Source organism: Gallus gallus, chromosome 8 (genome assembly GCF_016699485.2).
Source record: "Gallus gallus isolate bGalGal1 chromosome 8, bGalGal1.mat.broiler.GRCg7b, whole genome shotgun sequence".
NCBI classification, from domain to species: domain Eukaryota; kingdom Metazoa; phylum Chordata; class Aves; order Galliformes; family Phasianidae; genus Gallus; species Gallus gallus.
The window spans coordinates 8053150-8065660 of NC_052539.1; the positions used below are offsets into that span (position 1 = coordinate 8053150).

General features: G+C 50.1%; 1 protein-coding gene across 1 annotated transcript; it reads right to left on the reverse strand.

Moving 5' to 3' along the window:
• Positions 1 to 2875: 2875 nt before the first annotated feature.
• On the reverse strand, positions 2876 to 5499 carry LOC121111373 (zinc finger CCCH domain-containing protein 11A-like). The gene is made up of 5 exons (XM_040705245.1): positions 5370 to 5499; positions 5124 to 5175; positions 4783 to 4872; positions 3491 to 3997; positions 2876 to 3078 (listed from the first exon to the last, which is right to left on the reverse strand). Exons 1-5 carry the CDS (start codon positions 5421 to 5423, stop codon positions 2876 to 2878), a joined length of 906 nt encoding a protein of 301 aa, XP_040561179.1. The 5' UTR covers positions 5424 to 5499.
• Positions 5500 to 12511: the final 7012 nt, after the last annotated feature.

Below are 12511 nucleotides of genomic sequence, written 5' to 3' on the forward strand. Positions count from 1 at the left end.
CACGTCAGCCAGGCAAGAGAAACAGCATGGAAAGAGGTATCCCCTATCTCCAGCAGTGCTGGAGGCAGTGCATAAGATTAGCCTGAACAACCACCACAAAATCCAGATAGCATCAACTGCACGCAATCCGTGTGGCAAAAAGTGGCACGGAATGCACCATCACCAAATGCCAGCTCACCGGTAGCAATGACCTGGAAGGATGGAGAAGAACAAATGGTGGATGGACTGGCTGGCCAACTTCAGCAAGATGAAGAAAGTCTCTCCTCCTCCCCATCAACCGGCATTTCAGCCGAGGAGAAGCTTTCCCAAGGGGTCCAGCAATTCAATGGGAATATACCCTTGTCTCCACCTGCACGGACAAGACTCTCTCCTACATAACATACTGTGGGTACACACACACCACATGCCACCCTGAGGTCCTGCTTGCGTGACAGTGGGGACACAGTGAAGCAGTGGGATAGAAATATGAATAAAAGAAGCAGTACTAGAAGGGCCCTGCCTCGAGTCAGGTGGAGGAAAGCGAAAATCAGACTAATTGGATTACATCGATTAGATGGTCTAGCATGTCAGAAGCACAGGAGTGTAATGCGATAGAGGACACTGGTGCACAGGATACTCCGATGCCACCAAGACAGAAAGGGGCAGAACCCACCTGAATTACTGGAGTGAAGGAGGGATCCCCGCAGCTAGCTGGAAAAGTCATAAAAGCCTCCAAAATTTGAGAAAATAATTAAGAAATAGTTGCAAAGCATCAGCAAGAAAAAGTACAGCCTCAGAGTATATATAAAAATAATTTATTAATTTTTTCTTAACATGGCAGAATTACGGATAGTAATATAGAGATTATGGGTGGATTGTGACAGAAGGGGCAGTGGTTTTAAACTGAGACAGGGGAGGTTTATGTTAGATATTAGGAGGAAGTTTTTCACCCAGAGGGTGGTGACACACTGGAACAGGCTGCCCCAGGGAGGTTGTGGATGCCCCATCCCTGGAGGCCTTCAAGGCCAGGCTGGATGTGGCTCTGGGCAGCCTGCTCTAGTGGTGGGCGACCCTGCACGTAGCAGGGGGGTTGAATCGAGATGATCTTTGTGGTCATTTTTGACCCAGGCCACTCTGTGGGTCTATGATTCTATGAAAATACTATTCGGTTACGCTCTCAATCATGTCAGAGAGTTCTTGAAGGAGTTCATCCACATCCTTCTCAGGCTCTGAATCCACTGCTTGTTCCAGATCTCCGCCTGAGAGCTCCAGCATGAGCTTCTCCAAGTCATCCTCTGCAGAGAAGGGCGCTTTCCCGGCCGCGGTGGAGCACGGCTGCTGTGTCTTTGCCGCCGTTTGTGGAGAAGCTGAAGCGGAGCTCGAGTCCTCTGACTGTGCCACAGGCTCTGCCCAGCATCCCAGAGGCGTGTCACAGAGCTCCCGAAGGAGTTCATCCACATCCGCCCCTGGCTCCAAATCCACCACGCCTTCCCGATCTCCTCCTGAGAGCTCCAGCATGAGCTTCTCCAAGTCATCCTCTGCAGAGAAGGGCGCTTTCCCGGCCGCGCTGGAGCACAGCTGCTGTGTCCTTGCTGTAACTTCAGGAGAGGCTGAAGCGGAGCTCGAGCCTTCTGACTGTGACACTGACTCTGCCCAGCATCCCAGATGCAGGCCAGGACTTGGGAGAACAAGGAAGAGAAAAATCAGTACCTGACATTTCTGGACTGGAGAAGCATTTTCTTCAGACCAGCTCTAAAATCTGTGGTTAACCTTCCCTACAACTCCTACCAATATGGGGGTTGTCATTCCTTAAACCTGGGGCTACCGTTAAGGTCCAGTCCAAAAGCAGGCACGATTTTCAGTGCGGGAATTGATCTGTGAAGACAGAGCAGTTGGGGCCTAGCAAGCATGGTCCAATTTTTGTAGCCAGAGGCACTTTGCCACCTTCATTAGTTTGACGGTAATAATGTTCGGAAGTCAACCTCCACAGATATGTGTTCACTACTTCCGTTCTCTTTCTCATGACGTGCTCAGCAGAGATCGATTGCCAGTCCAGGAGTCTGATCCATCCCTTCTCTTTGTTCTCCTAGCAGTGCTGTCATAGTCTCTGCTTCTTGAGGTGGCACTGAAAAGCATAGCTGGCCACTCCTTGTTTATCACTTTGCAAGGAACTGGAAGGACTTCACCTCATCTTCACTAAGGCGTTCAGAGAATCCATGAGGTCTCTGGAACACTGTACCAACTTGCAGCACGTTAACAATCTAAATGCACATTCCTGCTAGCAGCTGGGACGTTATTTCTGATGACAAATTTCTCTGACGGTCGTTGGCACCAATTATATCAAACCCCTCAGTTTTCCTAGGCATGGAAGCACTTACAGTTCATGAAAAACATTGCGACTAAGGAAAAAAACAAGTAGTGGTCATCACCTGTCTGGGAGTGTGCCTGCTGCAGGTGTGGTCACCACTGTGTCCTCTGGCCGGGCTGGAGCAGCAGCCTAGGGGGAAACAAGACAGCACAAGTGATGCACAGGGAAACATTCCTGAGCAGCTTCTTCCTCCATGCCACCTCCCATCCCCTCTGGCACTGCTGAACCTTAATCCAAAGGCAGAGCCCCAGTGCTCCCAAAGAAAGTTCAGATTCCCTTCAAGGTTACTAAGGACCTCCAGTGTTTTAGAGAACACAGCACTAACTGACCAAATCCTTCACACCACAGAGAAATCCCAGTAGGGCGGAATCACAGAGTACTACGTGAATGCCGCCGTTCCTCTAATGAACAGTGGAAGGTTACTGCAGGAATCCTGCAGGCAGCTCGCGCCTACCAGGGACAGAGGAGGCCTGTAGATGTTTGAGTCTTCCACCGTTTCCCCAAGAGAAATGTCAAGCTTCCCTATCACTACGACTGGGGATCCACGACAGCTTCAGCCACGGTCCTTACCTCAGCTGCACGTTTAGCTGGAGGCTCCTCCGTGCCATCAGCGGTGGCACTCACAGCACAGCGACCCATCTCAGCTGCCTTGCGCTTCCGTGCAGGTGCACAGACAGCTTCAGGAACAGATGTGCTGGATTCCACGTGTGTCCTTTCTTCTTTTGCGGGTGCTTTAAGAGAAACAAACCAAATCTCGTTGTTCAGCAGCAGAAAGGAAGAACCCTGACTACCTCTCTTTCCTCCATGGGTTTATTTCCACATGTGCAATACTGAGAGAAAGGCTACAGTGTGCAATCCACACAGCATTTGAGCTCTTCTCAGCCATTCCACATTTCTTTCTTTCTTTCTTTATTTGCAAAGCAAATCTAACCTTAGCAATGAGATGTTTGATCCCCCGCTCTTTTGGACAGAAACGGGCCCTTACTGTAAGGAGTCGATACATGCTTTAGAAAGATACATGCTTGAGAAAGACTTTGTAGCCTTAAACTTGTTCATCCTCAGCACAAGCAGCAAACCCAGTGCAAACTCAATTTGCTGATAGGGGTAGCGTTTCCCCAGGGAGGTACTAAAGCAACTTCTTACCTCTTAGCTTTGGGATCCTGATCAATCTCCTCCGTGCTGGGGCAGGTGCAGGTGGTGCTGGAGGAGCTGGCACGCTTTCGTCCCTCTGTTGAATCTGCAGAGCTTTCTCCCTCCTGATTTCTTCCAGGGTTTTAATATGGATTTCTTCTAAAGGCTTGACTTTTTGCACTGGCTCTTCCAACTTCACTTGGCCAGCAACAGATGGAGTGAGGATGCTCTGTATCTTGTTTTCACCCAGAAGCCTTCTCTTGGTAGGCAACTCATCTGCATTTGGCTTCCCTTCTTCTGACTGCCTACGTTTTCTTAGAGGCTGGGCTTGGGAGAAAGCTGAGATGCAAACTGCCTGGGAAGGTCTTGTCTCTCTGCCTTGCTCTTCCGTGTCACACTGCCCTGCAGCCGGGAGCCGAGCTGGAGTTCCGCCTTGTCGATTCGCTTTCTCCTGGCGGATTTCCTCCAGTGTTTCCACGTGGATTTCTGCCATAGATTTAGCAGCCTTCTCTGGTGTCGCTGAGAAACAAGAAGCACCAAGATATAAAGAGAGTCCAACAATACTTCCAGTCTCCAAGATGTGTCACAATACTAAGGAGAACCACTCTGTGGTGTTCACAGAAATGCATCTGAGGACAGTGTCATTCTGCAAATCATTTTCCTCTCCTGAGCCGCTTGTTCCATTCTGAAGACCAGCCCCCTCCAGAGAGAGCTGCTACACAAAATCGCAAACCTATCCTGTTCCTTTCTGACTGCGTCTCTCCATTAGCATCTCAGACTCCTGCTCCTGGCAGTGGATCTGTTCTACCTGTGCCTCCGTACAGTTTCACAGAAGATGCACGAGTGGAAAAACACCACATCCCCAGACCAGATTTCTGATAACAGCCATCAGAAGAGTTTCAGCACTCCAGGAAAACAGAACCAGGTTGCTTTCCCCCCCCGCCCCCCCCTTTCAAATCTATTTTTAGAGCTGTATGGAAGTGCTCTGAAATGAATGGAAGTAAGTCAGATAACATATAGAATGTCCAGTTACTGTCTGTCCGTGTGCTGGTCTGTGCGGAGGACAATCCTAGTCTCTCCTTCCCAGAGCTGGGGACTAGCACTCCAAAACTGAATGGAACAAAGGACACAGGCTGCATCAATGCCAACTTTGGGGTCGCATTTCAAAACAGAATGGCAGAGGGAACTTCAAATCCCAGGGCTTAAGAGCTCAAGCAACATGCCAAGAGAAGAATTGCAGGAAAGAAGAAGCACAAAGCCTAAGTAGAAAATCTGTGCATCAAATTCCAATGCCCGCTGAGTACCTGGAGTATTCTTTGGTGCTTCATCAACCTCCAGCTTCTTATCCAGACTTTCAACAAGGCTGCGCTTCACCGCGATGCCACTCCCGTCAGCTTCAGACCAAGAGAAAACAAGGAATACTTGAAGAGCAGCTCTTTGGAGGACAATGTCAGAACAGCCCACCACAGTCTTCCAATTCCCAAGCATATTTTATTACATGTGCCCCTTAGCTGTTGGCTATTATTTTGCCATTTCCGCAGCCGACGCAGAACTGCAATTTTCCTCTCTCATACATCAGAAATGCCCTTCATGCCGTCATATTTGGATGAAGGCACCCCAACGCTACTTTACAAGAAGTTCTTACCTTCGGAGGCTTTCCGCTTTCTCCACATCTCACCACATCGATTCAATCGAATCTTAAAAAAACAAACAACAAAAAAGCACAGCCTGAGAATTGACCATGATATTAGGTTTCATTCTTGGAACCAAAGACAGAATCTAAGAGGTTACTAAGTGGACCAAAGAGCAGCAAGCATCCTCCTACTCAACCCCTCCCTCTTTAGCACTGAAGAAAAGCAAGAAAAACAAAGCAACAGACACCCAAGCATACCTTGCGAGATGCGGAGTGAGAAGGGGAATAAGAACCATCTCCCTGATTGGCCATGCCGGAGAAATTCCTAGAACAAGTTCAGGTTCTCAAGGATCTCTCCACAGGGACTGCTGCCACTCCTGGAAAAAGCTGCCTTTGCTCCTTCTTGGAATGGAAGCCTTCTCCTGGCTTGATCAGGGAAATAAAGTAACCCTAAAGAAAGTATCAAGAGGAGAAAAATAATGAGCAAGAAGCATTTTCCCTGCCTTCTTCTGGTGCTCGATTAGCTTCTCGAGGGGGGAAATGCCTTGACATCAGCTGCGTACAGGAACTGTCGCAGCGCTCAAGCAACCTTCAGTAGAACTTGGAAGCGAGAACTGGGAACACGCGTCCAACTCCCACAGCCAACAGTGCTCCCTCAGCAGAGGGCTGGCGCAGCCACGGGACAGGCACATCCACTGCCCTGCACAGCGCCTCTGTGGCGGTAGGGCGCATGCGTGTCACCAGAGCACACAGTGCTGTGCTTGGTGACGTCACAGAAGAGTCAGTGCCCCCAGCTGAGTGCCTGGCTTGCCACCACCGTTACTGGTGTGAGCTTTTATTAAGCGTATGCTGGATAAGGCAGAACATGCGAGCCATGGATCAGTAAAGAAAACGTTCCACACCACGGAAGCAACCATGCATGCTTTGAGACAGCCCGTTCAATAAAGATGAGCTCAGGTGGAGGCCAGTCCCAAATCACTGACGGTTGATTTTTAGGTAGCACCTGTTTATGATGGGATGGCTTTCCCTTAATCCATAACTCCTTCTTTCTTGTATTTGAACCGGGAGGACCTGCTCTCCTGTTGTCTCTGTCTTTTTCCTCCTTGGTGGCTGCCCAGGCTCAGGGAATGAATCCCTGCCAGAGGAAGGCTGCTGCTACAGCTGCTGTGCCGTGCCTGCTCTTGGGGAAGAGGGGCATTCTGGGAGAATACGCTCTCTTTCTTTCTTTCTTTCTTTCTTTCTGAAATCAGTGCTCTTACGGCATCTGAAAAGGAACCAAATACCCCTGGCCCCAATCATTTGGAAGGGTGCAGTGTGAGCTGGCACGGGCAGCGCAAGGACCTTTTCCCCATCCGGGCTTTTCTCCTGAAACACCTTCCAGCACCCATCCAGCAACCAATTCAACTCACCTGTTCAGCCCGCTCAGTCTAAGGTGCATCCAGCTCACGTCCACAGCACAGCGCTGCTTCTGACGTGACCTCACAGCGTTATCTCTGCAAAGGAAGGCCCAGAGCTCAGTCTGCGAGTGCAGCACGCACGGCAGAGCACCAGGACTGGTAACAAGCTGTAGGCCAGGCCTTCCCATTCCAGCCAACGATTGTGACCCAAGCAACCGTATGCATCCCTTCCGTGCTTTCATCATAAACGGAGGAAAGACACGCCTACTCGGTCCCAGTTTGAAGAAAGAAACACAGAGAACACCCAAGCGTGTCATTTTAAGCTGACCAGAGGAGAAATGCAGGTGACCCCTGTGCAGCCAGGTCGGGTCACCCTCTCACTCTGGCACTGCACGATCAGACCCCAGTGAGGCCTTACCTACTCCCCATTATTAAGCCACGTTGTTTTTTTGTGTTTTTTTTTCTTTTTTCCTTTTTTTTCCAAGTACATGACGTGTTAGGTGTGGATAAGTTCCAGTATCCAACCAGAGTTGTGATGAAATTCCTCTTACAAACTAACAATAAAAGCAAAAGCGTTACCTGTACGCTACTGGAAATTCCAACCGTAAAAGAAACCTCTTGGCCCAGTTTTGTTTGTGTGAGTGGTTGGTGCTACCGCGGGTGTGTTTCGGCAGACAGAAGGGCAAGCAGATGTGGCTGACATCCGTGTGCGTTGGTCCTGGCCAGCAAGACGGGATGAGAGCTTGGCCCTGAGCACCGTCACGGCCTGAACTCTATGCACCTGAAGCCTAGAGCACATCGCAACCTTTGAATGTGGAACAGAGGTGGAGTCCATGTGCTCAGCAAGTAAAGGCTCTCAGCTCTTTAGCAGTGTGCTGAGATTTGTCCCAGCTCTCAACTTCTACGCTGATCTTGCACCTTGAGGAGTGCGAGGATGTCACTGCACTTGGGTCAACTAACAAACTATTGTGGTGAAACCTAGTGAGTTAGTTGTGTTCTGTCAGAGCCTGAATAAGTATGCCACACTCTTCTAGAATACAATTGAAGGTCAGAAGTAAGTCCACCGTAAGACGGTGGAATGGCAAAATGTCTTAGTTCAGCAGGAAAAAGCAGCACCACCTCCCTGCCTATACTAGGCAGCACAGCCGTAGGCATACACACGGCCATGAAAATTAGAGGGGACATTCTAGATACAGCTTTAACTTATGTTAAAACAGTGTTCCTGTACAGAAAGCTGTTTCTTTTGTTGCAATGATTTGAAATTCCTGCAGCGAATTCAGAGCAGCACAACTGTAGTCCTCTTCCCTCGTGTGGGTCAGGAGCGGAATACAGGGAGGAACTGACAGAATTTCCAATCCTTCTGGGAACGTGCTGGACTTCATGGTGGTCAGCCTGCCCACATCATGCTTATTTGTGTCAGGACCTGCCACGGTGGTTAAAAAGGTTTAAATCCCACATTCTGCCTCTGACAGATCCTGGTCTTTTTGCAGCACGGACAAGTGCCACGCTGGATTCAAAGCATCAGCTGTTTTCTTGACCTTGTCACGTAAACACTGCTTTTAGCATTATGCTTTCAAAGAGCAGTCTCCCTCTAAGATCACTGCCAAGCCCACCTGTTTGTGAAACAGCTGCTCTTTCTCTTACCTTGTTCTCATCATGGGGACTTCAGGCAGAAAAATTCCTTAGGATTCTAGGTGGCAGCTGGAGGCCCTCCAATTGAGGGGGTGCTGGGACCCAAAGGCAAGCAGTCCCTGCCCTGGCTGGAGAGGCCCACAGCTCCCGCCTGCCCCGGTACCTCCTGCAGCAGCTCTGAGGACACAGCTGCAGTGGCAGTGGCAGAGTGCCTGGGACCCCCAGAAAGGACTGTGGGGAGCACGTGAGCACTGCGGCCAGCAGGGCTGGCTGAATGGCCTGGGCCGGATGCAGGAGGACCCTGATGGGAGGCAAGTCAGTCCTACCGAAGCGCAGTGTGAGGCCTCTGAGACACGGCTGCATCTCCTGCAGCAAGGCTGCCTCAACAGCTGCACACATGCACAGGAAGCCCACAGCAATGCTGTGTGCCACAAGCCCCTCCCCAAGCCACTGACAGAGATCTTCCCCGTCTCTTGTTGGAGCCACCACAGCAGGGCTCCCAGGTACTTTTTTCCAAGTACACGACACGTTAGAAATGGATAAGTTCCAGTATCCAACCAGAGTCGTGATGAAATTCCTCTTACAAACTAACAATAAAAGCAAAAGCATCACCTGTACGCTACTGGAAATTCCAGTACTGCTTCCTCTGATCCACTGTAAAAGAAACCTCTTGGCCAAGTTTTGTTTGGCTGAGCGGTCAGTGCTACCGCGGGTGTGTTTCACCAGACAGAAGGGCAAGCAGATGTGGCTGACATCCGTGTGCGTTGGTCCTGGCCAGCAAGACGGGATGAGAGTTTGGCCCTGAGCGCCATCACAGCCTCAACTCCATGCCGAAAGCTGTTGCTTTTGGTGCAGCAATTTGCAGTGCCTGCAGCGGAACTGCAAATTGCAGAAGCAGAGCAGAAGAGTCGTAGCAAAGCTGGTGGTGATGGGGTCATGTAGGCCACAGACTGCAGATGCGCATCTTTTTGTACCAAAATAAAGAAGGTCTTTGTGTTGGTGCTGAAGGAAGCCACCTCGAGTTAGGGACCTTAACTACGGCCAGCAGGGAAACAGGGCAGGGGAATGAATGTGTTTCTTCTAAGAGCTTGACTTTTTGTGCTGGCTCTTACAGCTTCACTTTGCCAGACACAGAGCAAGTACGCTTTGTATCTAGTTTTCACCCGGAACCTTTTTCTTGGTAGGCAACTTGTCTGCATTTTGCTTCTCTTGCTCTGATTGCCTATGTTTTCTTACAGCCATGGCTCGGGAGAACGTTGAGATATGAACTGCCAGGTAAGGTCTGGCTTGTGGCTGAAGGAAAGAATCAGTTTGTGCTGGTATCCGTCACTCCTGCCCACAAGCAGAAACAATGGAAAAGAGAGTCAGCTCATTGAGTAAGGAAGGAAGAAGAGGATGAGGAAGGCTACTCCATAGCAGGCTCATCACAAGAGCAGGAGGAAGAGGCAGAGGTTATACATGAGCCAGTAGCAACCTAATGCCAGTCCTGACAGGAGCTGTGAGATACGCAGAAAAAATTTCAGCCATCATCCAGGTGAACCCATTGTCACCTGGCTGCTCACATGCTGGGATGATGGGGCCAACAGCCTGGATTGAGTGGGCATGGAAGTCAGGCAGCTGGGTTGCCTCTCTAGGGCGGAGGTACTGTCCAAGCGGTTGCAAAACCGGGAAAATCTCTCCCACTCTGGATGTGACTCCTGCCAGCTGAGAAGGAAAGGTGTCCCTACAGGTAGGATGCTACATGTCAGCCAGGCAAGAGAAACAGCATGGAAAGAGGTATCCCCTGTCTCCAGCAGTGCTGGAGGCAGTGCATAAGATTAGCCTGAACAACCACCACAAAATCCAGATAGCATCAACTGCACGCAGTCCGTGTGGCAAAAAGTGTCACGGAATGCACCATCACTGGTAGCAATGACCTGGAAAGATGGAGAAGAACAAATGGTGGATGGACTGGCTGGCCGAGCAAGCCAGCAAGATGAAGAAAGTCTCTCCTCCTCCCCATCAACCGGCATTTCAGCTGAGGAGAAGCTTTCCCAAGGGGTCCAGCAATTCAATGGGAATATACCCTTGTCTCCACCTGCACGGACAAGACTCTCTCCTACATAACATACTGTGGGTACACACACACCACATGCCACCCTGAGGTCCTGCTTGCGTGACAGTGGGGACACAGTGAAGCAGTGGGATAGAAATATGAATAAAAGAAGCAGTACTAGAAGGGCCCTGCCTCGAGTCAGGTGGAGGAAAGCGAAAATCAGACTAATTGGATTACATCGATTAGATGGTCTAGCATGTCAGAAGCACAGGAGTGTAATGCGATAGAGGACACTGGTGCACAGGATACTCCGATGCCACCAAGACAGAAAGGGGCAGAACCCACCTGAATTACTGGAGTGAAGGAGGGATCCCCGCAGCTAGCTGGAAAAGTCATAAAAGCCTCCAAAATTTGAGAAAATAATTAAGAAATAGTTGCAAAGCATCAGCAAGAAAAAGTACAGCCTCAGAGTATATATAAAAATAATTTATTAATTTTTTCTTAACATGGCAGAATTACGGATAGTAATATAGAGATTATGGGTGGATTGTGACAGAAGGGGCAGTGGTTTTAAACTGAGACAGGGGAGGTTTATGTTAGATATTAGGAGGAAGTTTTTCACCCAGAGGGTGGTGACACACTGGAACAGGCTGCCCCAGGGAGGTTGTGGATGCCCCATCCCTGGAGGCCTTCAAGGCCAGGCTGGATGTGGCTCTGGGCAGCCTGCTCTAGTGGTGGGCGACCCTGCACGTAGCAGGGGGGTTGAATCGAGATGATCTTTGTGGTCATTTTTGACCCAGGCCACTCTGTGGGTCTATGATTCTATGAAAATACTATTCGGTTACGCTCTCAATCATGTCAGAGAGTTCTTGAAGGAGTTCATCCACATCCTTCTCAGGCTCTGAATCCACTGCTTGTTCCAGATCTCCGCCTGAGAGCTCCAGCATGAGCTTCTCCAAGTCATCCTCTGCAGAGAAGGGCGCTTTCCCGGCCGCGGTGGAGCACGGCTGCTGTGTCTTTGCCGCCGTTTGTGGAGAAGCTGAAGCGGAGCTCGAGTCCTCTGACTGTGCCACAGGCTCTGCCCAGCATCCCAGAGGCGTGTCACAGAGCTCCCGAAGGAGTTCATCCACATCCGCCCCTGGCTCCAAATCCACCACGCCTTCCCGATCTCCTCCTGAGAGCTCCAGCATGAGCTTCTCCAAGTCATCCTCTGCAGAGAAGGGCGCTTTCCCGGCCGCGCTGGAGCACAGCTGCTGTGTCCTTGCTGTAACTTCAGGAGAGGCTGAAGCGGAGCTCGAGCCTTCTGACTGTGACACTGACTCTGCCCAGCATCCCAGATGCAGGCCAGGACTTGGGAGAACAAGGAAGAGAAAAATCAGTACCTGACATTTCTGGACTGGAGAAGCATTTTCTTCAGACCAGCTCTAAAATCTGTGGTTAACCTTCCCTACAACTCCTACCAATATGGGGGTTGTCATTCCTTAAACCTGGGGCTACCGTTAAGGTCCAGTCCAAAAGCAGGCACGATTTTCAGTGCGGGAATTGATCTGTGAAGACAGAGCAGTTGGGGCCTAGCAAGCATGGTCCAATTTTTGTAGCCAGAGGCACTTTGCCACCTTCATTAGTTTGACGGTAATAATGTTCGGAAGTCAACCTCCACAGATATGTGTTCACTACTTCCGTTCTCTTTCTCATGACGTGCTCAGCAGAGATCGATTGCCAGTCCAGGAGTCTGATCCATCCCTTCTCTTTGTTCTCCTAGCAGTGCTGTCATAGTCTCTGCTTCTTGAGGTGGCACTGAAAAGCATAGCTGGCCACTCCTTGTTTATCACTTTGCAAGGAACTGGAAGGATTTCACCTCATCTTCACTAAGGCGTTCAGAGAATCCATGAGGTCTCTGGAACACTGTACCAACTTGCAGCACGTTAACAATCTAAATGCACATTCCTGCTAGCAGCTGGGACGTTATTTCTGATGACAAATTTCTCTGACGGTCGTTGGCACCAATTATATCAAACCCCTCAGTTTTCCTAGGCATGGAAGCACTTACAGTTCATGAAAAACATTGCGACTAAGGAAAAAAACAAGTAGTGGTCATCACCTGTCTGGGAGTGTGCCTGCTGCAGGTGTGGTCACCACTGTGTCCTCTGGCCGGGCTGGAGCAGCAGCCTAGGGGGAAACAAGACAGCACAAGTGATGCACAGGGAAACATTCCTGAGCAGCTTCTTCCTCCATGCCACCTCCCATCCCCTCTGGCACTGCTGAACCTTAATCCAAAGGCAGAGCCCCAGTGCTCCCAAAGAAAGTTCAGATTCCCTTCAAGGTTACTAAGGACC

Bases quoted from the DNA above. Each gene is read 5' to 3' on its own strand.
- LOC121111373 (XM_040705245.1), bottom strand. From the start codon at position 5,423: ATGGCCAATCAGGGAGATGGTTCTTATTCCCCTTCTCACTCCGCATCT. The intron at 5,176-5,369 runs GTATGCTTGGGT...TGTTTTTTTAAG, and splicing joins CTCACTCCGCATCTCGCAAG to ATTCGATTGAATCGATGTGG. The intron at 4,873-5,123 runs GTAAGAACTTCT...CTTGGTCTGAAG, and splicing joins AAAGCGGAAAGCCTCCGAAG to CTGACGGGAGTGGCATCGCG.